The 20,562-nt window shown below is 38.4% G+C and overlaps 6 protein-coding genes, 1 long non-coding RNA gene and 1 other non-coding gene across 12 annotated transcripts; 2 read left to right on the forward strand and 6 right to left on the reverse strand.

Annotated features, from left to right (window-relative positions):
* Positions 1-273: 273 nt before the first annotated feature.
* LOC104763242 (uncharacterized) lies at positions 274-6,078 on the forward strand. 2 transcript variants are annotated; one of them, XM_087497833.1, is made up of 8 exons: positions 274-653; positions 730-2,691; positions 2,831-2,957; positions 3,057-3,145; positions 3,558-3,796; positions 4,199-4,285; positions 4,650-4,749; positions 4,852-6,078. In XM_087497833.1, exons 2-8 carry the CDS (start codon positions 739-741, stop codon positions 5,650-5,652), a joined length of 3,396 nt encoding a protein of 1,131 aa, XP_087353959.1. In that variant the 5' UTR covers positions 274-653; positions 730-738; the 3' UTR covers positions 5,653-6,078. The 2 variants fall into 2 exon arrangements, with proteins under 2 accessions (XP_087353959.1, XP_087353963.1); XM_087497837.1 differs by having other exon boundaries at positions 319-632.
* Positions 6,043-7,294, reverse strand: LOC104763234 (photosystem II D1 precursor processing protein PSB27-H2, chloroplastic). The gene is made up of 3 exons (XM_010486639.3): positions 6,960-7,294; positions 6,396-6,790; positions 6,043-6,294 (listed from the first exon to the last, which is right to left on the reverse strand). Exons 1-3 carry the CDS (start codon positions 7,039-7,041, stop codon positions 6,157-6,159), a joined length of 615 nt encoding a protein of 204 aa, XP_010484941.1. The 5' UTR covers positions 7,042-7,294; the 3' UTR covers positions 6,043-6,156.
* On the reverse strand, positions 7,216-7,289 carry TRNAN-GUU (transfer RNA asparagine (anticodon GUU)). Its single transcript has one exon. It is a non-coding gene; the product is annotated as a tRNA-Asn (tRNA).
* Positions 7,295-8,833: 1,539 nt separating the features above from the next.
* LOC104763248 (transcription repressor OFP12) lies at positions 8,834-9,819 on the reverse strand. Its single transcript, XM_010486650.3, has one exon. The coding sequence runs from the start codon at positions 9,729-9,731 to the stop codon at positions 9,048-9,050; it is 684 nt and encodes a 227-aa protein (XP_010484952.1). The 5' UTR covers positions 9,732-9,819; the 3' UTR covers positions 8,834-9,047.
* Positions 9,820-12,443: 2,624 nt separating this feature from the next.
* On the forward strand, positions 12,444-14,910 carry LOC104763258 (uncharacterized). Of its 4 annotated transcripts, none has more exons than XM_010486659.2 (5): positions 12,444-12,661; positions 13,049-13,411; positions 13,573-14,138; positions 14,206-14,269; positions 14,357-14,910. In XM_010486659.2, the coding sequence occupies exons 2-5, from the start codon at positions 13,057-13,059 to the stop codon at positions 14,782-14,784; spliced, it is 1,413 nt and encodes a 470-aa protein (XP_010484961.1). In that variant the 5' UTR covers positions 12,444-12,661; positions 13,049-13,056; the 3' UTR covers positions 14,785-14,910. The 4 variants fall into 4 exon arrangements, with proteins under 4 accessions (XP_010484961.1, XP_087353914.1, XP_019098842.1 ...); XM_087497788.1 differs by having other exon boundaries at positions 12,456-12,661; positions 14,206-14,264; XM_019243297.2 differs by having other exon boundaries at positions 12,464-12,661; positions 13,054-13,411.
* On the reverse strand, positions 14,862-15,596 carry LOC147946504 (uncharacterized). Its single transcript, XR_015588272.1, has 2 exons — positions 15,253-15,596; positions 14,862-15,162 (listed from the first exon to the last, which is right to left on the reverse strand). It is a non-coding gene; the product is annotated as an uncharacterized LOC147946504 (long non-coding RNA).
* Positions 15,597-15,679: 83 nt separating this feature from the next.
* Positions 15,680-17,565, reverse strand: LOC104763277 (uncharacterized). Its single transcript, XM_010486676.3, has 6 exons — positions 17,331-17,565; positions 16,983-17,088; positions 16,802-16,855; positions 16,608-16,728; positions 16,201-16,459; positions 15,680-16,081 (listed from the first exon to the last, which is right to left on the reverse strand). Exons 1-6 carry the CDS (start codon positions 17,385-17,387, stop codon positions 15,878-15,880), a joined length of 801 nt encoding a protein of 266 aa, XP_010484978.1. The 5' UTR covers positions 17,388-17,565; the 3' UTR covers positions 15,680-15,877.
* Positions 17,566-18,063: 498 nt separating this feature from the next.
* Positions 18,064-19,742, reverse strand: LOC104763289 (uncharacterized). Its single transcript, XM_010486682.2, has 3 exons — positions 18,928-19,742; positions 18,694-18,843; positions 18,064-18,534 (listed from the first exon to the last, which is right to left on the reverse strand). Exons 1-3 carry the CDS (start codon positions 19,585-19,587, stop codon positions 18,142-18,144), a joined length of 1,203 nt encoding a protein of 400 aa, XP_010484984.1. The 5' UTR covers positions 19,588-19,742; the 3' UTR covers positions 18,064-18,141.
* Between the last annotated feature and the right edge of the window lie 820 nt (positions 19,743-20,562).

Below are 20,562 nucleotides of genomic sequence, written 5' to 3' on the forward strand. Positions count from 1 at the left end.
TAATAGACATATCCATGTTCTTTAGCGATAGATATTTTAATTATAAAAGCCCCTATCCTAATGGGCTTTGACACTATACTTCTTCGGCCCATAATCTTATTATTTTTTCGATAAATTATTTTCCTGATTCGATAGTACTGTAATCGTCGAACTGAACTCCACTAATGATGGTCTAACTAATCCTATTTGTGTTATCTAATCGCTTCGATTTCAAAATTACAGGCCAGGGGGGGCTAATTGATTAAATCAACAAGTATAGGGTGCGATTTCAATAACGGTGGATTAACTATAAATAAATTCGGATGGAAAAAAAAAAAAAAAAGTTCCGTTTTGGTTTCCTCATCTTTTTTTTGTACCGCTCCGTTGCGCCTCTCTCTCTTTCTCTCTCTCTTTCTTCCCCTTTCCTTCCTCTCTCTAGCGGCGGAGTTGCATTGTCGGCCGCCGAGGAAACCGGCGACAGTGGAATCTGTAAGCTTACAAGCTCGTTACGTCGATCCCCAAAAGATTCATAGCCGATAACTTCCATTATCATATCTTGAATAAACAAGAAAAAAATTCGATAGGATCGGGGCTCGTCTTGTTTCTCATACCCCCGGATCCGGAGATTTAGGGCGCGTTTTGATGTTAATCGAGTAACGGTTTTATCGATTTAGGTATTTCATTATTGATTTGGTCTCGGATTTAACCGGGATTAGGATTATAAAAGGTCCTTACTTTGATTTTGTTTAGTGATCGTTTATGGAACGGGGTGGTGCTTCTGGTGAGCGCTCACGGGTTTCTGCGAATACTCCTTGGATCTTGAAGGATGGGGTTGGTAGGACTGTGTCTTCTTCTACTGGAACTCGGCAGATGAAGAGATCCAGAATGCTTGTTAGTGATTCCGAATCAAGTGATGAGTTTATGAAGCCACCTCCACGTAGAAGCGGCGTTGACTCCAAAACCCTTGCAGCGAAAGAGAAGTTTGCCCGGAAGAGGGACAAGGCTGAGAATGATCGAAATGTGTATGTTAGGAGGAGGAACAACGAGGCGTCAGGGAGTTTGATGAAGATGAACAAGTTAGATGTGTTTGAGTTTGATGAATATGATGGCTTTGATAGTGCCAATTTGATGAGAAAACGCTTTGATAATGGCTCTTTTGCACCCAGAAGGGTTGACACTAGTAGTATGGGAAGGTCTGGATCAGGCAGGGGCGGTGTTTTTGATAGGAGGAGAAACACATTTTTAAATGGCACCGGTGGTATGAACTCGCAGGAGGAGGATTCGAGTAGTGAATCTGATTCTGATGAACCAATGAGGGTTCGGCTGCAAGGGCGAAACGGTGTTCTGAAGGTGAAGGTCAACAATATGACAAGCACCCTTGCTGCTTTAGTCAGTCACCAGGACGCAGATACATATGAGAGACCGCCCTACTCTAGGAAGGCACAAAAGCGTGAGGATGTTCTAGTAAAACCAACCTTTAGGACATCAAATAATGTAGACAATGATTCAGAGTCAGAAGAGAGCGATATGTCGAGGAAATCAAAAAGGAGGAAGTCAGAGTGTAGTCAACCCAAAAAGGAGATCAATACCAAATCAAAATCAACCTTTCTTGAACCGGTGAAACCTGGTGCGAGAGAGGAAAGAAGAGGAAGGCGTGGTGGTGGAACAGAGAAGCAAAGATTACGTGAGCGAATTAAGGGAATGCTTACTGATGCAGGATGGACGATAGACTATAAACCGAGGAGGAATCAAAGTTATCTGGATGCTGTATATGTAAACCCCTCAGGAACAGCATATTGGTCAATAATTAAAGCATATGATGCACTTCGGAAGCAGTTAAAAGACGAGGAAATTGATGCCAGGCCTAGGAAAGATACTGCTGCAGTTGCTTCAGTATCGGAGGATATTGTGAACAAGTTAGCAAGGAAGGCAAAGAAGACCCGGATTGAGATGATAAAGCAATGGAAAAAAAATTCCAGTGGTAGTGATAGTCAAAACGAAAGTGATGGAGGTGATGGAGGAGCCTTCACTGATATCCCTGAAGAGAGGATGCGTTCATCCATAAAGCTGGGTGGGAAATCAACAAAAAAAGGAAGAAATGGAACCGATTGGGATGATTTACACAAGAAAAGTAAAAGGTCATTATATTATAATAATGCAAGGCCACCCTCTGGATCAGATTCACATTATCTACATGGACGAAAAAGCAAAAAAATTGGACGATGTACTCTGTTGGTGCGTAGTTCTAAGGATAAAAAGAATCCAACTATTGACGGGTTCAACCCATACTCCGGCAAAAGGACATTGCTCTCTTGGTTGATTGATACTGGAGTTGTCCAGCTAAGACAAAAGGTCCAGTACATGAAGCGTCGAGGTGCAAAGGTGATGCTGGAGGGATGGATAACAAGAGAGGGGATTCATTGTGTTTGCTGCAGTAAAATCCTCACAGTTTCCAGCTTTGAGATTCATGCCGGGAGCAAGTTATGTCAGCCTTTCCAAAATATTTATCTGGAGTCTGGCACTTCTCTTCTTCAATGCCAACTCAGGGCGTGGAATATGCAAAAAGATGCTACGAATCTTGGTCTCCATCAAGTGGACACTGACGGGGATGATCCAAATGATGATGCGTGTGGTATCTGTGGAGATGGTGGAGATCTGATTTGCTGTGATAGTTGTCCATCAACATACCATCAAAGCTGCCTAAGTATGCAGGTATGAATTAAGCAAATTCTTACCTGTTTTGACCTTTTTAAATTTTCTTTCTGTTATTTGGTTTCGAAATCAACTTTCTTATCTGTTCTCATTTTTTCTTGTTTATATTCACGTACTTGTATCATGCTTTGAAATTTAGGTGCTTCCTCCGGGTGATTGGCATTGTCCAAATTGCACATGCAAATTTTGTGGTAAAGCTGTGGATTCTGGTGGCGAGGACGGGAATCTTTTTTCATTACTTTCCTGCAGCATGTGTGAGAGAAAATGTGAGATATTTCTTTTTTTTTTAGGTTGATTTAACTTGAGATGAACTTATATTGGTAAGAATGATGATCTCACTTAAATTTTTATTACCCCTTTTGTAGATCACCAATCGTGCATGAGTCAGGTGGAAGCCAACAGGGTTCAGTCTTTTGGTTCAGCTTCTTCGTTTTGTGGGCCTAATTGCTTAGAGGTATTGACTTCTCTACTTTCCTCAGTAATTTGTTCACTTACTTTTTGGGTCCGTTTTCTTCTTAGAGTAGAGGATGATTATGGACATTTCAATGTCATAGGAAAAGGTTATGACTTATTAGCCTCATGTGCGATACTCAATAAAGTATCATGTTATTCTTATTAAAACTCATTTTCACGTTTTGTTATATTGCTTGTGCATCGTACAAAACTCTTGTATGTGTAATAGCATCAGTAAAAGCTGATTCTATTGGTGTTCCTTTTTATATAATCTGTTTCTCGAGTGAGAATTTACAATTTCTGTATTTATACGATTGTTAGAGCTTTTTTAATCTATTTGCTCAACAATCTCCATCGGTCCCTTTTCTCTTCGTATAGCCATATCTTAACAGTACTTTCATCATCTTTTACAGCTCTTCGAAAAGTTACAGAAGTATCTTGGTGTCAAAAATGAAATAGAAGGCGGCTACTCATGGTCTCTTATACATAGGGTGGAAACTGATTCAAATACAAACTCTCAATTGTCGGCACAAAGGATCGAACATAATTCAAAGCTAGCTGTTGGGCTGGCTATCATGGATGAATGCTTTTTGCCCATAATTGACAGACGGAGTGGGGTAAATCTGATTCGCAATGTTCTTTATAATTGTGGGTAAGTTGTGTTTTAGTTTCCTTTTATATCCATGCTAAAAATAGTATAATCTCTTCAACTCCATTTGATATGGAGTTTATACAAGCATGGAAGAGGATAACTGATTATCCTGAAAGTGAATTGAATTTGGTATCTAGTATGAGTTGAGAGTCAGAGAACAACATGTCAGCTGTAATCAATGTAAACTTGTCAATGTGTCGTTGTAGATGTACTGAAGTAAAGTTGGTGTTTGTGTCTTATCAAGTTTGATACGTTATTGTTACTATTAGTTTGGTCTTTGTTGTACGATTGTTTGCAACTTTTTTATTAGATGCACTTGCATGGAACTTTAACCGCCTATAAATTGGGTTGCTCCCTACTGCTTATACTTGGTTCTATATGTTGACGGCCTTCTGTATGCAGATCCAATTTCAACCGTATAAATTATTCTGGCTTCTTCACCGCTATCCTAGAGAGAGGAGACGAAATTATATCAGCGGCATCTCTCAGGTATCTTCCATCATCTTAGTCAACATTTTTCAAGAAGAGTGGCTTCTTATCTAGCTTTGTCAGAAACTCATTGTAAACCAATTGTCACTAGTGGGATACTTTTGTAACTCTTGCACTTTCCTTCCCCCCTTAGTCCTTGAACAACTGAAAGTTGTTTATTTGTATTGAATTTTTATTTATCACCCTCTTTGCTATTACTCTTGAGTTCTTTGGTTCTCTAATTGTCTGTCTTCTGCCTTTTCAAATTGGTTGCTGATAGGACGAGGAGGCTTTAAACTAGCTATGATTTAGAAAAACATTTAGATGCAAGTGATTGCACATGATCATACATTTTAAGTACTTGAGTGTTTTCTTTCCATGTTAGGTTTCATGGTATGCAATTAGCGGAGATGCCATTTATTGGAACCAGGCATATATATAGGCGTCAAGGGATGTGTCGTCGCCTTTTTGATGCAATTGAATTGGTAAGCTCGTTGAACTATATATCAACATATCATTGTTGGTGGGGACCAGATGCTTAAAGGTGCTTTTTGAAATTTTTAACTTTTGTTTGTCTTGTTTTAAAGGCTATGCGTTCTCTCAAGGTTGAGAAAATGGTTATTCCTGCCATTCCAGACTTCTTGCATGCATGGACTGGTAACTTTGGATTCAGTCCTCTTGATGACTCAGTTAGAAAAGAGATGAGGTACCTGAACGCACTGGTATTCCCTGGAATAGACATGTTACAGAAACCGCTGCTCCATGAAAAAAACGTTACAGTCGCTGCAGCTACAGGTGATACCAGGAAATCAGAGATAGAGACAGAAAAGAAATCAGAATTTGCCTCTGGTCCATCCTCCGTTGAGGGTGATGAATTGATCGCTGATGCTTCAAAGTGCTACAAGAATATTCTTTCTTCGGGTGAAGCGAACATTCCCATATCAGTTGAAACAGCCATGGACACAATTCCCAAGCCAGAGGATGAGTTGAGGAAAAGCTTATCTGGTGAAGAATGTGGCATTCGCTCTTCTCCTGGTCAGATCATACTTAAGTCTGGCACTAAGCCCGTATCCGGTCATATATGTGAAGATACAGGATCATCATGTGAAGACCGCCTTACGGATGTGAATGTCCAAGCTGATGCTGGTTTACATTCTCAGGAAATCCGACAAGAATCAGCCAAATTTCAGGTTGAAAGCAATCTCTCTTCATCTATTTCTGGTAGAGTATCATCAGATTTGAGCTCAATCTCTCAAGAAGCCAAAAGCGAACAAAACTCTTCGAATTTAGATGGAGTTCCTTCATGTAAAGACAATAACATAGTTGGACCTTGTGCCGTGTTGGCTGAATCGAAGGACAATGCATTTGCGGATGGGTTTCTTTTGTGAGAAGAGAAGACCGTTGCTGAGAAAAATTGTTTACTGAAGATGAATCTGAGCTGTTCTCCTGGAGGAGGTATAATATCTCCCTGGATTTGTTCGGACATATAGATGGTCATAACTTTGAAGGTCCATCGTACTACATCCATCAGGATTCAGTTTCATAGGAGGTCTGTGATGAAGATATATCCTTTCCCTTTGAGCTCGGCAAGTGGATGCTATATAATAAGGATAAGCTTGTGTTAAACGGTGGAATCTCAATATCTTAAATGCTGAGTGATCTCTCATAATTTAGCTTGGATTAGTGTGGAAAGAGTCCTGTGGTTGTTGTCGTTACTTGTATTTATTATTCACAACATTGTATTCTATAACGTTCCAATTATGTAAAAATTTGGGTCATTTTAGTTTAAAGATATCAGAGCTCTTTATATCTCATAGATCTTCTTCTTTTGCTTTCAATTTAATAACAAACAATGAAACATTACAGCAAAACTATCAAAAAGGATGCGACTGTTACAAAAACTCTTCAGCCTTATTAAGATCTTCCAAAATCTCAGTCTTAACCTCATCAGGAAGTGGTGCAGAAGGACCTGCCTTTGAGTAAAACTTAGCCAAAGCTCGGATTACATTCTCCAGCTCCGCATATGATTCCTGAAACACATCAAATTGGATTAATCAATTACTATACAAATTCATCAAAAAAGATGGGAGAAAAGAGACAAAAAAAAAATAATAATAAGAACATTAGTTACTTCTCCAGAAACAGAGTTTTGTCCTCTCCAATTGCTCAAATAATCGCGAATGGATTCTTTAGCTGCATCAGCGCTTCTTCTGAACTTAGCATTGTCTTTAGGGTTCTCTTTCAATGACTCTCTCATCGTCTTCACAACCTCTCTTGCAGATTTCAAGTAAGCTTTTGGTAACTCTTTGCCAGACTTTGTTTTTTCGTTAGGATCAAACAAAGTCTTGAAAGCACTAACAACAACTCCTTCTCCTTCTTCTACTTTATCCTCTGCGGCGGCCTGAGCTTGTAATCTAGAAAACTCAAGTGTGGCTACGAGCGAAGAAACACCAACACAGTTCAAGAAACCACGACGATCAAACAAAGATGATGATTGGCTATGACATCTCCCCTGAAGCTTTTCATCTGTTCAAAAACAAAACTTGTAGACTCTTAGAAATCTTGAAATCAATTTTGATTCGATTAAAAGACATGTTTGCCTCAACAATTCGAAACTAAAAGACCATAGAAACAGAGATTTTTTTAAAAAAATAAGAGAGAATTAAGAAGAAGAAGAAGAAGAAGATGATGTTACTTTGACATTGATGCTGCTTCGATTTGACTTGTTGATGCATCAAGGTAGGGGAAAAATTCATAGCGGCCACAAGGAAACCCATAACAACGACAAGGCTTTTAGAGTTTACTTTATCGGCGACGGAAGTGCTTCCAGTTCCAAAGTTCAGTTTGGAGAGAGATGATGAAAGATGATGGATGGCTCCTGTTGTTTTAGGTTAATGACGAAATTACCCTTTAAGTGAAAGATGATTAAAAATAAATAAAAATTGAAAACGCGCTAGAAGGAGGGGTCGAACCTCCGACCTTGTGGTTAACAGCCACACGCTCTAACCAACTGAGCTATTCCAGCTACTTGTCGTTTTTATGAGTCTAAACATTATTAAATACTTTCAAGTCGACATAACTGAATTATATAATGGAATTAGACGAATCGCCTTAACATACACAGCCAATATATATATCAAAGTAAAACGTGACTCAACTTTATTTCTGGACTTATTGACTAGAGACAATTGGAGACAAGCGGCAGAAAAGCAGGCACTAATTACACTCCTGTGCCCTTACTTGAAATATGTATGATGTTACAATTAGTGCTTCTTAAAGTCTTCCAAATATTACATATATATGTTTGAGACAAATCTAACGAACCAACGGAAAATGTCCAGAACTTTTTCCTATTAACAACCATATTTGGTTCCGTAAGAAGTTTTCGATATGAAACTAATAATCCAAATCGAAAACCAAATTAAAATAACCACGTACGTTCATCGACTGTGGAATTGATTTCTTGTAAAACATGCTTATAATGATGAAACAACAATTGTCAGTATTAGGTCTAGCAAAAATCTCAATTGAGAGTCTTTGGGGAGATTTTTCTATGTTTTTGGAATGATTTATAAGCTATAAGAAAGTAAATATAAATATTTTATAGACTTAATCACTTTGTGTAAATTTGGTTTGATCAATATTGAATTATTTCTCGTAATGAACAATTTACTACTAGCTAGTTTTGTTATAATATTGGTTGAGTATGCATGGACGGATGGACCTATATTTATAGTTTCAGCCAACATCCGTCTCTTAGGATTCTCCTATTTTGTTTTTGTCTCACCTTGTGTTATGTGTGTAAAAAAAAAATCTCATTGAAAGAATCACCGAGCAACAGATCTCAATATTTGCTGAAATTGAATACCTATGGTTAATATATTCACCCAATCCCTAAATTGGCAATATATATCATGATGCGCGCTTCATGCGTTTTGGATAACTATATCATGATGATTGGTTATTGGTATGAAACCCATCGTACAAAAGAAATTGCGTCTTTGGCCATGATATTAGCATGAAACCCAACGACAAAAGAAATTATGATGGTATTCGTATCCGGGACTAAAAATATCCGATTTTTTTTTTTAATATATTATATATAGATGTAAAAATTATCATCATATACAACTTTTAGATACTATATTTTGTTTTTTTGATGTGGATGTAACGTGAGAACAGCAAGAAAAGCAGAAAAAGTCAATCTTCAATTTATGTCAAACATAATTTTGATACGTTACGAAAAAATAGAAGAAGAAGAAGAAATAGTACCAATTTTGTCAGTACCGACTTAGCTTTCATTATTTGTCGCGGCACTAAACCGAACGTTTTTTCAATTCCTTGGTAGTTTTTTAGTTTCTTCAAAAGACAAAACTTTTAATTAATACAATCATACATCACACGTACCAAATTAGGTAATATTTCATCCTTTGTTGGTATAATCAGCAAAAATACATTTTACACGTTGAAGTTTATAATGAAATGAGATCCCGTCGCTTAATAATTAAAATAGATGCAATATTAGGAAAAATATATTAAAAAAAAAAGAAAAGCTAATTGACACTATAATTTCACAGTCACAGAATTAACAAGTTTCATCTATTTAGAAACCGTAACAACAAAAAGAGATTAAAAGCAATCTAATTAACACAGCATGCGATCGAGACAAAATCCCACGCCTCTCTCGATTTTCTCGTATCATTACACAATAATTACATTTTACTTTTTATTGTTTGATTTGTCCTAAAGCGTTATAAAAATAAAATAACATGAGTTGCACACGTCAGCTAATCCGGTGGCCGTCTGATAAGAGAGAGACGAGAATGTCGGCGAAAGCTCTGATAATGAACTTGTGTGTATCGGCGGCATTCAAAGAGAGGTAACTGAGCAACAGCTCGTGCAAGAACTCGTAACGGCGAAGATCTCCGGCGTTTGTGACGGCGTCGAGCATCTCCTGCATTGATCTCCTGAAGTCGTTGTAAGGATCAGGGGATTGCACGTATTCTTTCACGGCCGTTCCTCCGGTGAGAAGCCTATTGGTGCTAGTGGCAGTATCGTAGTTATCGCGGCAGCGGAGATCCGGCGAGTCAGTGATTGAGTTGGAGCGACCAGGAGAAGAGAAGAAGAAGCGACGGGAGGCTAAAACGGCGGTTAAGTCAGGAGGGGGAGAGCCGTCGTCAGGGGCAAAACCGTAGTTATCAGAGTCATCGTATGAGGCGGAGGAGGAAGAAGAGTTAGCCGCGGTGGGGGTGGAGGCCGTGAACGTTGAAGAGGGTACAACGTCGTCGATGAGAGGCTTAGATAGGCGGCGTCCGGCAGCGGAGGAGTCATCATAGAGGAGGTTGAAGTTGTTGATGAGAGGAAGGGATGGACGGTTGGGATCGTCGGAGGTGGCTTCGGACGATGGAGGCTTGGTGAGATTTGATGGGAAGCAAAGATGGAAGTTTTTCCACATGACTCTTGGCATTGCTTTTTCTTTTTGTGTTTAGAGAGAAAGAGAGTGAGAGAATATGTATTGAGCAAGTGGATTAGCTAGGTGTCTTGATTTGTTTGATAGTGATATTGTACAGTATTATTCATGTATTTATATGTACACATGCTTATATTATGTACCACCATCACACCATGTACGTATATAAATATAATGTATTATATATTTACATCATGCATCGTGCTTTGCTGTAAATCTTTGATTTTCACTCTTTATTATTCTTACGTATTTTGTTTGGATGAAATACAACATGTATTATTATTAACATTAATCTTAACTTAACGTTTTTTTGTTTCTTCGTTTGAGGGTTGTTTGTCGATGGATAGCACTTGCCGGCTGCCACTTATAGTAGTACTAAATTTTAGCATATTAAATGATTGAAATTCCAAATTATGTCGGTATTAAAAGTAGAGATTTTTTTTCTTCTGATTAATAGATTAAATAATAGAATTGAACATTTAAATGTCCATTAATTAAAAAAAAATTAAGAATTATACCCTTTTTTTGTCTTATAGTATACGTAAACAACTCAACAAAGCGAAGCTCGGTGGTACGTAAAAACATGAAAAAGCGCCTACGCGTAAAGTTTTTGTCTTTTGGCTTAAATTTGATTAAAGGAAATAAGATTTTAAGATATTTATATGTTTTCCATGATCTATATATAATCAGTAGTAGTACAATCTAAAACAGTGTACTGTTTATCTTTATAATTTTCACAATGGCAAAAATCTGAGGTGAGATAAAAAAAAATTATTTTAAGCAAATAATTCATTTTATTTAAGAACTCAAGAGGTTATATAAGCCCTAAATCAAAATTACCATGGAAGACAAATTATTGTCCTTGCAGATATATACAGCAAGGATCACGAGGAGGCAATGTTTGGACTAACCTAAAGTAGACATCTCATGACGAGAGAGATCGATGTTTGTGCAAATTCACTGACTCACTTCACTTCTCATTTCTCATCTTAACTAATCTTTGTTCTTTTTCCCTTTTTCCATATTTATCTTTTGGATCGTTAATTATGTTTTCTTTAGCCACCAATTAATTAATTCACCGAATTATCATTCTCTCTTTAAAAAAAGAATTAATCGGTAAGTTTATGTCTAAACAGATCACTAGCTATACCAAAATTTATGATCGAGTAGTCCGAATAGACTCTTTTGCATTAAATATATTCAAGGTTACAAAATCTACCCACTGTTTGTTTTGCCATCACTACCCAATGTTTTCTTAATTTATAAATTTAAAACAAAATTTCACATTATATTTTTCTCAATATATATCCGTGATAATTTGTAAAAAAATCAATCTCTCGTAATGAAGAGTGGATAAAGTTTATTTGTTTTTGTTTTTGGCAATTTTGTTGTCGTCAACAATTTATTATCACATGCTAGTTCCTTAAGAATCCCATAATATTGAATGCCAACTTTCTTTCTTTTTTCCTTAAAATTTATAGTTTTATAACATCATATAGAAATACATAGTTTAGATATAAGGGTGCCTATTAAAACGACAACGACCTCCGGGATGAACAAGCCCGATACTAGAACCAATACAATAAATAAACGACAATCAGAGTTAAGAGGGAGAGAGAGAACGAAACCAAACCAAGAGAAGATCCTGAAGGTTTGGGTAGCAGCTTCTTGCCAGGCAGATGCCAACTTTCTTTCATCAACAATAATAATACTTTTTAGATTTGATCAATCTCTGTCGACGAGAACCTGCCAAATGTGGTGACTGATAACTGATAAGTGACCTATCATAAAACATTGCCCATGAATTAATGATTTATACAAATATTGATCTATATATAGTAGATGAATCGGGTGATCATAATATGGTAAGTTATAAATGCTTGTAATACGAAAGGTCTTTATGGCCTAATCATTGTTTGGTGTGTGTATAAATAAAAAGATGGTATGAAGATATGTCAGATATGATTGTACAGAAACTTTTAGCCCCACAAGTTGTCATTATCTTTGGATGGTACATTGAGATCAATTTCTATTTTTGTATTATTTTGAAATCATCATATAGTGAAATTGGAATTATCACAAGAAGGAATCTCAAAAAACGCAAATGGGTGGTTGTTTTCTTGGGGTATATCTATCTATCTATCTATCTCTCTGTCACACTCACGCAGTGTTGTTGCTATTGTAGGGACATGTAAAAACTTGTCGACAAAAGCTCCATTAATGGGAAACAATGATATCAAGATTCAAATCACATGATGTTCTCGAACTTGTGAAAGTTGTCAAGTGTGAACATCAGACTCACATAAAACTCCATTGTAGATCTTTGTCATACAGACACAGTCACATTCATCACTATCGTTTTCAAACTCTCTCTAAATACTCCCTGATTGCAATATAACAACTTTTTGATGGACCCTCCCAACCCCTGTGAACCAATCTCGTTAGGGTCCGACTAAATTAACTGATCGGGTTTAATTCTCTAGTCAAAGTTATTTTTACTTTTCTTAGATGAAGACCGTGACTAAATTAATACTTGGAACAAAAACTAAAGAGAGATGCAAAAATTAGGAAAGCAGCAATCAAGTCAACGCTTTTCCGTTAGCTAATAATAATCACATGAGGAAAAAAAATAAAGACCCAACCCAGGCCTTTTAAAATCAGGCCCAAGAAGGCCCAATTATTGGAATGTGAAATTTGGGTATCTCTGGTTATTGTTGGCTCAAACCCTTAAATTCTTCTTGGCATCATCCGAGGTCGAGTTCATTTTCTTTGTCCTTCTTCCTTCCCAAGAACGCTCCTTGGAGTGTGACGGCCTTTAGCTTCATTCAACCATTGTCGTATAGCAAAATTCGATGGGCAAGATATTGAATTAATCGTCGTCGTCGTGATCTTCTCAAACTAATCGGTGTCGAAGTCTCTGGAGATTTGTAAGTTGTTCTCTCTCTCTCTCTCTCTCTCTCTCTTTGGATCAGTTCCTCCTCGGGTTTTGATAATGGATTCCGCGTGACTGATTTTGCAATTTCTTGCTTTCGAAACTCGCCTTTTGATCGAATTAATTTACGCATGCGTTTCGATTTGGATCTGTTTTTCGTAACACTGTTCTTGGGGTATAGCAACAAAATCTGTAGTTATCTTGTTTAGTATGGGAGCTGAGCTATATCAATGGTTTCATTAGCTGCATTGAAATGCCATATTGGAATATACATATGTGGTTAATGTCCCTTAATCCCTTATCATGATGTTTCGTTTTAACACTCTTCTTTGTGTTTTGATGCTCTTCCAATTTGTTTTTTTTTTTTTTTGTGATTTTGTAGTGCAGGTCATGGAATCCATGGACATTGATCAAAGTAACCGAGGCGCCTCGCCTCGCCTTGTTCTGAAACCGGTAGATCCGTTGGAATCTGGTGAAGGTTTACCGTATGCTCCTGAGAATTGGCCTAATCCCGGAGATACTTGGCATTGGAAGGTTGGACCGAGAGTAAGCGGTAAAGGCCACTTCAAGGATAGATACTTGTTTCCTCCTAAGCATCTTCCTGGTTTAGATACTGAAACAATGCCGAGAAACAAGGTTTTTAGGAGCAGGCGCTCACTCGAACGATACATTCGCCACACCTTCCCTGGAGCTGATGTTCCAAAGTTCTTTGCTTCTTTCAGCTGGACAATACCCTGCAGAGATGGTCAGCTTCAATCAACTCTATTCCTATCTATACGATTCCTATGTTTTTCCTTTTGCTTCCTGAGTTATGCCTCATGCATGTTTCTGTTAGTTCTTAACTGTATCAATTACGTTTTATCATTCTGAAGTCTGAATAAGTAGCTGTTTTCTCTGTTTGATAAGGCATTATGCCTCAGAAGCAGGTTTCGTTGCCAGTGTATAGTTCAGATGAAGATCCAATGCTTGATATTGGATGTGATATTGCGGTTTGTAAGGCTGGTAATGGAAAATGTAGGAGCCTGATGCCACAGAGTGAAGCCGAAACTTTACCCACTATGCCTTGCGATATTTGCTGCGGTGAACCTAAATTCTGCTCTGATTGCTGTTGCATCCTTTGCTGCAAGTTTATAACTTTGGAGCATGGAGGTTATAGCTATATCAAATGCGAAGCTTTGGTTTCCGAGGGTCATATATGTGGACATGTTGCTCATGTGAAGTGTGCTCTTCGAGCTTCCATGGCTGGAACCATTAGGGGCAGCATCGGGTTGGATGCTGAGTACTACTGCAGGCGATGTGACGCCAAAAAGGACTTGGTTCCACATGTCAGCAAGTTCCTAGGTATATGTCAGAGTGTAGAATATCAAGGCGACGTGGAGGAGATCCTGAATCTCGGTACTTGTATCCTGCGAGGCTCACAAAGAGACAATGCTAAGGAATTATTAAATTGTATCGAATCAACAGTCATCAAGGTACAGTATACTCTGTAAAATGTAGTATTTAATAGATGTTCCTGAAACTAAAGCATAATCTTTTCAGCTTAAATGTGGCACGAGCTTGGAAGATCTCTGGAATAATGATAATAGATTAGCTATATGGTCAGGTACAATTCCCTAATCACACTTTCTGACATGTGTTGAAGTTGCTTTAATATTCATTATAACATATATTATGGTTATTCTGGTTGTAGGTATCTCTGCCAATGGAGAAGCCAAAGACAATGTTACATTGGAAAGTTTACAGGACGTGACTCCAATTGGGCCGATACCATTCAATCATGAGGCGGAGATGCACAAAATCGAGGAAGAAATCAATGAGGTTCTAAACGCGCTGAGAAAGGCTCAGGAATCTGAGTACCAAATTGCAGAAGGCAAACTTCATGCTCAGAAAGAGTGTCTCGGTGATCTGTATAGGCAGCTTGAGAAGGAGAAGTCAGAGCTGTCGAGGCGAGTATCAGGTGCAGATGTGAATAGCTTGATGACGATTGTGTTGAAGAGATTGGATCAGGTTAGAAAAGAAGTGACAAAGCTTAGAGAAATGGAAGAAGTGGCCAAGGGATTTGGTAGGACGCCTAGAGGAGTTCTTGAAGAGTACTTTCATCTGAGCATCGAGGACTAAGATGAAATAAAAGGACATCTATAATCACTCACAACTGTACATCGTTTGTCTGCAAAGTTTTGAATTTTTCAAACCAATTTAAATGGAAAGATCTTATTATCTTCAATAACGATATATATTCTTACAGAATCATTCTTTATAAAATGGGATTCAAAATAACAATTTGGGATTAAACAATTATGTTTATCATGATGTATCCAATGGAGCTAAAGATATAATAACAATTGCCGCTAGAACTAGAGCAAAGCATTCACACCATACGAAAGGCCTTAAAAGAAGAAACAACACCAAGGGCAATGTAACTCTCCAAGCTTCATAGAAGCTGGAGGAGGATTCTTAATATAAGTGAAAGGGCAGCTTCAACCATGGTTTTGTGAGCTGTTTCATTCAGTAATCTCAGGTTCCAAAACTAAAAGACTCTCTCTTCTAATCATTATCAAGAATGAGACGAAGAAAGAAGATACTAACCGTAGGGGCCGTGACAAATAGAGATTCCAGTGGAAAACACCGCTTCTAGTACGCCAACGGCAGTGATGGTGATAGGTCCAGAATACCCTATAAGGCTATAACTTCCTCAAATTCCATTTGATACACGAAGCCACCCGACGAGCATCATAGCCATCAGGAACCGGAAACCTCTTTATGTCCCAAAAGACCATTACTGGGGCCAAAGCTATCTCCTTGTTTGGAGGAGGCTGAAGCTCCATCATCATTCAAATCTAAAAGCAATTTACCTCAGAGATAATAATAAGCAAACTTGGTTGGGAGATCGATATCGTCGACTACGGCCAGGGTTTCGAAACCCCCCCTCTAATTCAAAGAAAATATATTTATTTACTTTATATAGGGTTAACAGTGGGCTTCGCTTAATGAGCCTACAATTTGTATAGTTCGGTACAGTGAAAACATTTTTATTACTTCAATAATCATCAAATGTATTCTTTTACAGAATCATTATCCTTCACAAAATGACAACTTGGAAGTAAAAACTTGGATCCATGGATTAGCTAAAGGTGATCTTAAATAGAACAAATACTACATTGTGATAAACATCAAGCAGAAGAGACATAACTGTTTTTCTTTGTCTTCTCTACTATGCAAGTTCGTACTGAGGAGTATTTGTGGTGGAAGCTTCACGGTTTTTAAGTCTCTGTCTTCGTTGAGCTCTTTTCTGTTTGCGAGTTTGCGTTTTGCCTCCTGAACCCTTTGAACTAATAACTGGCGCAGGAATGCTCTCTGTTGGCTCTGTACCACCAAATACAATGTCAAGCGCATCTTCTTCCACCATCTCGCCATCCTGAACACAAGATTTCAGTTATATAATATTGGATACCAGTACCAGTCCTTTGTCTAAACTAATGCCTAAGCTTTTGCGGAGGCTTTATGGATTAATAACTACGCTTGGATAGTACTCACCCGACTATTTTGGAGCATTGGTTTAGTCTTTGAAGCATCAGATCCATTGGAGATGCCTCGATTTGGTAAGCCACTGTGGTTTTTCTGAGATTTGGTTTCATTGACATCAGCATAAGAAGAGGCAATTTCAGTGAAAGTGGTTCTTCTCCGCCAGCGCATTTGAGGTTTGTCTCCTTCATCACCGTAAACAGCTTCCGGGTAGAAATGCTTGGACATAAGTTGCCACCTCCAAGCTTCACCTTCATTGGACCTGACTAAGCTGCAGTTTGGAAAAATGTCCACCAAATCAAGAGCCAGAACTTAGTAGAATCAGACTAAAGATACATTGCATAATATAATCATCCAAACACTGTTAAAGGTCACACAAGTCAATTTAACACAATAAGTCTCGAAAAGCGGGAGCTTACACATTCACGAGCTCTTTCTGCATCCGTGTTGCATCTTGGCTAAGGATACGATCAAGGTAAGTAACTGCAGTTTTCGAACTTGCCCTATCCCAAGCAACAAGCAAAGTTGCAGCAGCCACTCCTGCGTGGAGTTGAACAAATGTGAGAAAGAGAAACCATTTTTACTAGTTCCAAAGATTTGCAAATAGTTTTACCAGCTGCAAGAGCAACCCTCTCAAATCCTTTTGGCGCTTTCAACTTTTTTGTCACTACATAGAAACAGAAGACGAAACAAAAAGCTATGTATTACAACAGAGTTATGTTACATAAGATAGGAGCTGATTCAGAGCTCAAAATAGGACCAACTCCATCAATTAAAAGAGTCAAAGGAGGAACCTTGCCAAGTTAAGCCTCCTCCAACACCAGAGGCAAACCCAGCAGTCCACAAAGCTTTGAGATGGCACGAGAGAATAACAGTTTGCTCTTCGGGAGTGATCTTCTCCTGAAACAACATTTTTTGCCCAAATTTTTTGAACAATTCAATTCAAATTCTCAAACTTTTAATACTAAAATTCGAAAACAAAATCAATTTTCACTAAAAATTCAGAGGAAACCTTAATCGAACACAAAGAAACAATCTTTACTGAATTGAAAACCTGTATCAAATCTTGATTGCAAAAAAACCTGAGAGATTGAACTTTTTGTTCTAGGGTTTTTAATTGAAAATGTAAAGAGTAAACCTACCGGCTCGGGTTTTGTGGCGAGGTTATAGTAGAGCTGATTCAAAGCGGCCATAGCCATCTTAATTTGTTCTTGAAAAGATTCAGATTTTTTTTTTAAGAAACGAATCGGACCAAAGTGATTGATTGATTACTTCTTTCTTTCTTCTCTCGCTCATTCATGTCCGCGTCGTCTCGTCTCACTCCCATCCATCGATCATGGAAGAACCGGTTCGAATCTGACATGTTTGGTTCGGTTCGGTTCCGTTTATTAAATGGTTTGACTTTTATATTGTTTATACCGACAATATCCTCTAATTTCAATAATACTGATCACTTCCATCAGTTTATTATCAAAATCTGAATGGAGATGATAATGAAACCAAGTCCAAACCAAGTCCAACTATATATATCAGAACCGAACCAAGCCGTAAATCGAACTATGGCACCACCATAACCGAGGGGAAGCTCACTTGGTGTGATGGAAGTTGGAACCATGTGTTGCTGAACTGAACTAGCTAGAATTCTAACGATCTTGTTCAAACGATCGTTTGTATAAATCGGCTTTTTCTTTAAGTTTTTTGTTGTGTGTAGTGATCGTTAATGGAACGGGGTGGTGAGTTGCTGTGAACACTGCTGTTGGTAGGGCTGTGTTTCTTGTACAGGAACTAGGCAGAATTTTCAGAAGAAGAGATGTAGAATGATTGCTAGTGATTCCGAATTAAGTGATGAGATTGATTTCTCAATACAAAATGACATGATGAAACAACTAGTAACATTCGATTGCCTGCCATTCTACAAAAACTACACAGTAACAGTATCAAGATACTTTGTGTTCATACATCATAACTACTATAACCTAAAAGAAGAAGATAAGATGTCAATGCTTGAACTGAAAGCAACCAAAAAAAGGGAAAACTTTTATTTCCTCTCTTTAGGTTGGTGTCAGTCATTGTGCTACCCTTTGTTTCTGCTTCCCTATACAAACTCCCTGAGGCTGAAAACATCCAGAAAACCTCCCGATTTACATTCTTTGCTGCTTGGAACATCATGTGTTTAAGGACATCCATTGTTAGTGACAGCAAACTCGAACCATCCATCACCGAGCTTAGGCTGTACTCAAGAACCCATGTGTTTGGATCTAGTTGCAGAACCGATGTGCTCCATTTGTCTTTCCCCCACGAAGCATTGGTCTCGTGTGTCGTGTAACTGAATTGCCCATCTGTCCACTTCAATTAGAACATAACAGACATAAGAATCATATAAAAACGCGTTTATGTCAAGTTATAGAATTACACAAACAAACAAAAAAGCATTGACATTTGAATCTGAATTCAAACAGTAAGGCAGTGGAAGAAGAACAAACAGATATAGAGCAAACGGGTTACCTCAGTTACTCGGCCTGATAATACGGTGATGGAACTTGAAAAGAAGCCAGTATGAAACAATCCAGCTGTCTGCAAAGGCCATCCCCAAATACTAACCTCTTCAATGGCGGATTTATACAGAACACACTTTGAGATCAACATTGGACCATTCTAAAAAAAAAACGCAATTTCCAAATCAGTGTCAGTCACAAATCAAAAATTAAAAAACTTTAGGAAGAAGGCAAAATAAACAACCTGATTGATCTGCCACTTAGAATCAGAACCTCTGCAACTCGAAATCATGCCCATTATTATTAACTCGTCTTCCAAGAGTCGCAGCTTCATACCCTGAGATCTCTCACCAGCGTTCCTCACTATCTCCTCTGTGAATTCGGGTTTCAAAAACCCTTCTTCACGCACCCAACGAAACCCTAATTCAAAACACAGAGCCAACCCAATCAAGAAGACCACCTTCAGAAGAACAAGACAAAGAAGTAGACTTTTTCTCTCCTTCTTCCTCGGTTCTTCTTTATCTTCTTCGGTAACAATCGAATTCTTGATCTTCTTCTTCGTCTTCTTCTTCTTTGGGGAAGAGATCATCATCACCTCTAAGATTGGGCGAGAAACGGTAGCGGGTGTGGCGACTTCAACACTAGGATCAAACGAAGTGGGAGTAGATTCAACGGTGGGTGGTTTGAAAGTGGAGGCAAAAAAAAGCTTAGTGAGGGAGCTTTTTTGAACACTGAGAGGCATGAGATCGAGGGTAGCGTTGAGGCTATCGAGACAAATCTCGCAGCTGCAATTCGCGTCTTTACGACAATCTGGGAAGTAACAGTTACTGTCTCTTCTCTCCCAATCATCACTAGACACAGTAGTAGTAGCAGTCATCGTCGTTGTTGTTGTTGTTGATGCCATTGAATTCTCCGATGGTGAAACTGAGAATAAAGATTTGGCTTCGTTGTTGTTGGATTTGGCTTTTTAAGATTTCAACCTCTCTCTCTCTCTCTCTCTCTCTTTTAGTTTTTAATTTTTAATTTTTGAAATTTAAATGTTCAAGTCCCCAACGGTCCTCTGATCTCGGGTAGTTTCGTTTTCATTTTAAATGACTATTATACCCTTTATATATCATCCTATTTGTTTTTTTTTTTTTTTTTTTGGTAAAAGGTTAAAATTCATTACCAATTTTCTGTTTTCTCTGTACAAAGAAATAAATAAAAAACCTTCCAACTATATAGGAAGGGTAATACAAGAGAAGTAAAAAGCTAAAAGGGAGGAGGAGGAGACAGTTGATCCTGGGATGGAGAGTAGGCGATCTCGAATGGTGCGATCAACCACGGCTCGAATCGCTGAAGGAGTTGACTGTAGATCGGAAAAAACCCTGGCATTTCGCTCTCGCCAAATGAGATAACCGACGACTTGAAGCACAAGTTTGAGTAGTGTTGCTGCCTTGGGGTGAGGTGGTGGTAGCCTTGCTTGGGAAATCCAGACTGAGATAGAGTGTAAATCCGAAGGAGGAGATGACCAAATTTGACCTGCAAATTGCCTCCCAAATTTCAAGTGAGAAGGGACAAGTGAAAAACAGATGATCATGATTTTCAATTCCCGTAGTGCACAGTACGCAGGTGGGGGATAGATTCATTCCCCAACTCCTTAACCTGTCCTTTGTCGGAAGTCTACCCTGGAGTGCAAGCCACATTATAAAAGAATACCGTGGCACTGCCTCTTTAAACCAAACCGTTTTGCACCAGGGAACATGAGCGGAGTGAGAACGAAGGAGCTCCCCAAGTTGGCACTGCCTAAGGGAACATGAGCGGAGTGAGAACATGAGCAGAATACCGTGGCACTGCCTCTTTCTTGCGGTTTCATCCATAAGTAAGTAGCCTAACTTTA

Source organism: Camelina sativa, chromosome 3 (assembly GCF_030686135.1).
Source record: "Camelina sativa cultivar CO46 ecotype springtype chromosome 3, ASM3068613v1".
Lineage (NCBI taxonomy): Eukaryota > Viridiplantae > Streptophyta > Magnoliopsida > Brassicales > Brassicaceae > Camelina > Camelina sativa.

Excerpts from the sequence above, each read along its gene's own strand:
- LOC104763242 (XM_087497833.1), top strand. The coding sequence starts at position 739 with ATGGAACGGGGTGGTGCTTCTGGTGAGCGCTCACGGGTTTCTGCGAAT. Across the intron at positions 2,958-3,056 it reads CAGCATGTGTGAGAGAAAAT|ATCACCAATCGTGCATGAGT; the intron begins GTGAGATATTTC and ends CCCCTTTTGTAG. Across the intron at positions 3,146-3,557 it reads GTGGGCCTAATTGCTTAGAG|CTCTTCGAAAAGTTACAGAA; the intron begins GTATTGACTTCT and ends CATCTTTTACAG.
- LOC104763289 (XM_010486682.2), bottom strand. The coding sequence starts at position 19,587 with ATGGCATCAACAACAACAACAACGACGATGACTGCTACTACTACTGTG. Across the intron at positions 18,844-18,927 it reads CTAAGTGGCAGATCAATCAG|AATGGTCCAATGTTGATCTC; the intron begins GTTGTTTATTTT and ends TTTTTTTTTTAG. Across the intron at positions 18,535-18,693 it reads TATCAGGCCGAGTAACTGAG|TGGACAGATGGGCAATTCAG; the intron begins GTAACCCGTTTG and ends TTCTAATTGAAG.
- LOC104763277 (XM_010486676.3), bottom strand. The coding sequence starts at position 17,387 with ATGGCTATGGCCGCTTTGAATCAGCTCTACTATAACCTCGCCACAAAA. Across the intron at positions 16,856-16,982 it reads AGGAGGCTTAACTTGGCAAG|TGACAAAAAAGTTGAAAGCG; the intron begins GTTCCTCCTTTG and ends GTTTCTATGTAG. Across the intron at positions 16,082-16,200 it reads CAATGCTCCAAAATAGTCGG|GATGGCGAGATGGTGGAAGA; the intron begins GTGAGTACTATC and ends TCTTGTGTTCAG.
- LOC104763234 (XM_010486639.3), bottom strand. The coding sequence starts at position 7,041 with ATGGGTTTCCTTGTGGCCGCTATGAATTTTTCCCCTACCTTGATGCAT. Across the intron at positions 6,791-6,959 it reads GAAGCAGCATCAATGTCAAA|ATGAAAAGCTTCAGGGGAGA; the intron begins GTAACATCATCT and ends GTTTTTGAACAG. Across the intron at positions 6,295-6,395 it reads AAAACTCTGTTTCTGGAGAA|GAATCATATGCGGAGCTGGA; the intron begins GTAACTAATGTT and ends GATGTGTTTCAG.
- LOC104763258 (XM_010486659.2), top strand. The coding sequence starts at position 13,057 with ATGGAATCCATGGACATTGATCAAAGTAACCGAGGCGCCTCGCCTCGC. Across the intron at positions 13,412-13,572 it reads GACAATACCCTGCAGAGATG|GCATTATGCCTCAGAAGCAG; the intron begins GTCAGCTTCAAT and ends CTGTTTGATAAG. Across the intron at positions 14,139-14,205 it reads TCGAATCAACAGTCATCAAG|CTTAAATGTGGCACGAGCTT; the intron begins GTACAGTATACT and ends TAATCTTTTCAG.
- LOC104763248 (XM_010486650.3), bottom strand. The coding sequence starts at position 9,731 with ATGCCAAGAGTCATGTGGAAAAACTTCCATCTTTGCTTCCCATCAAAT.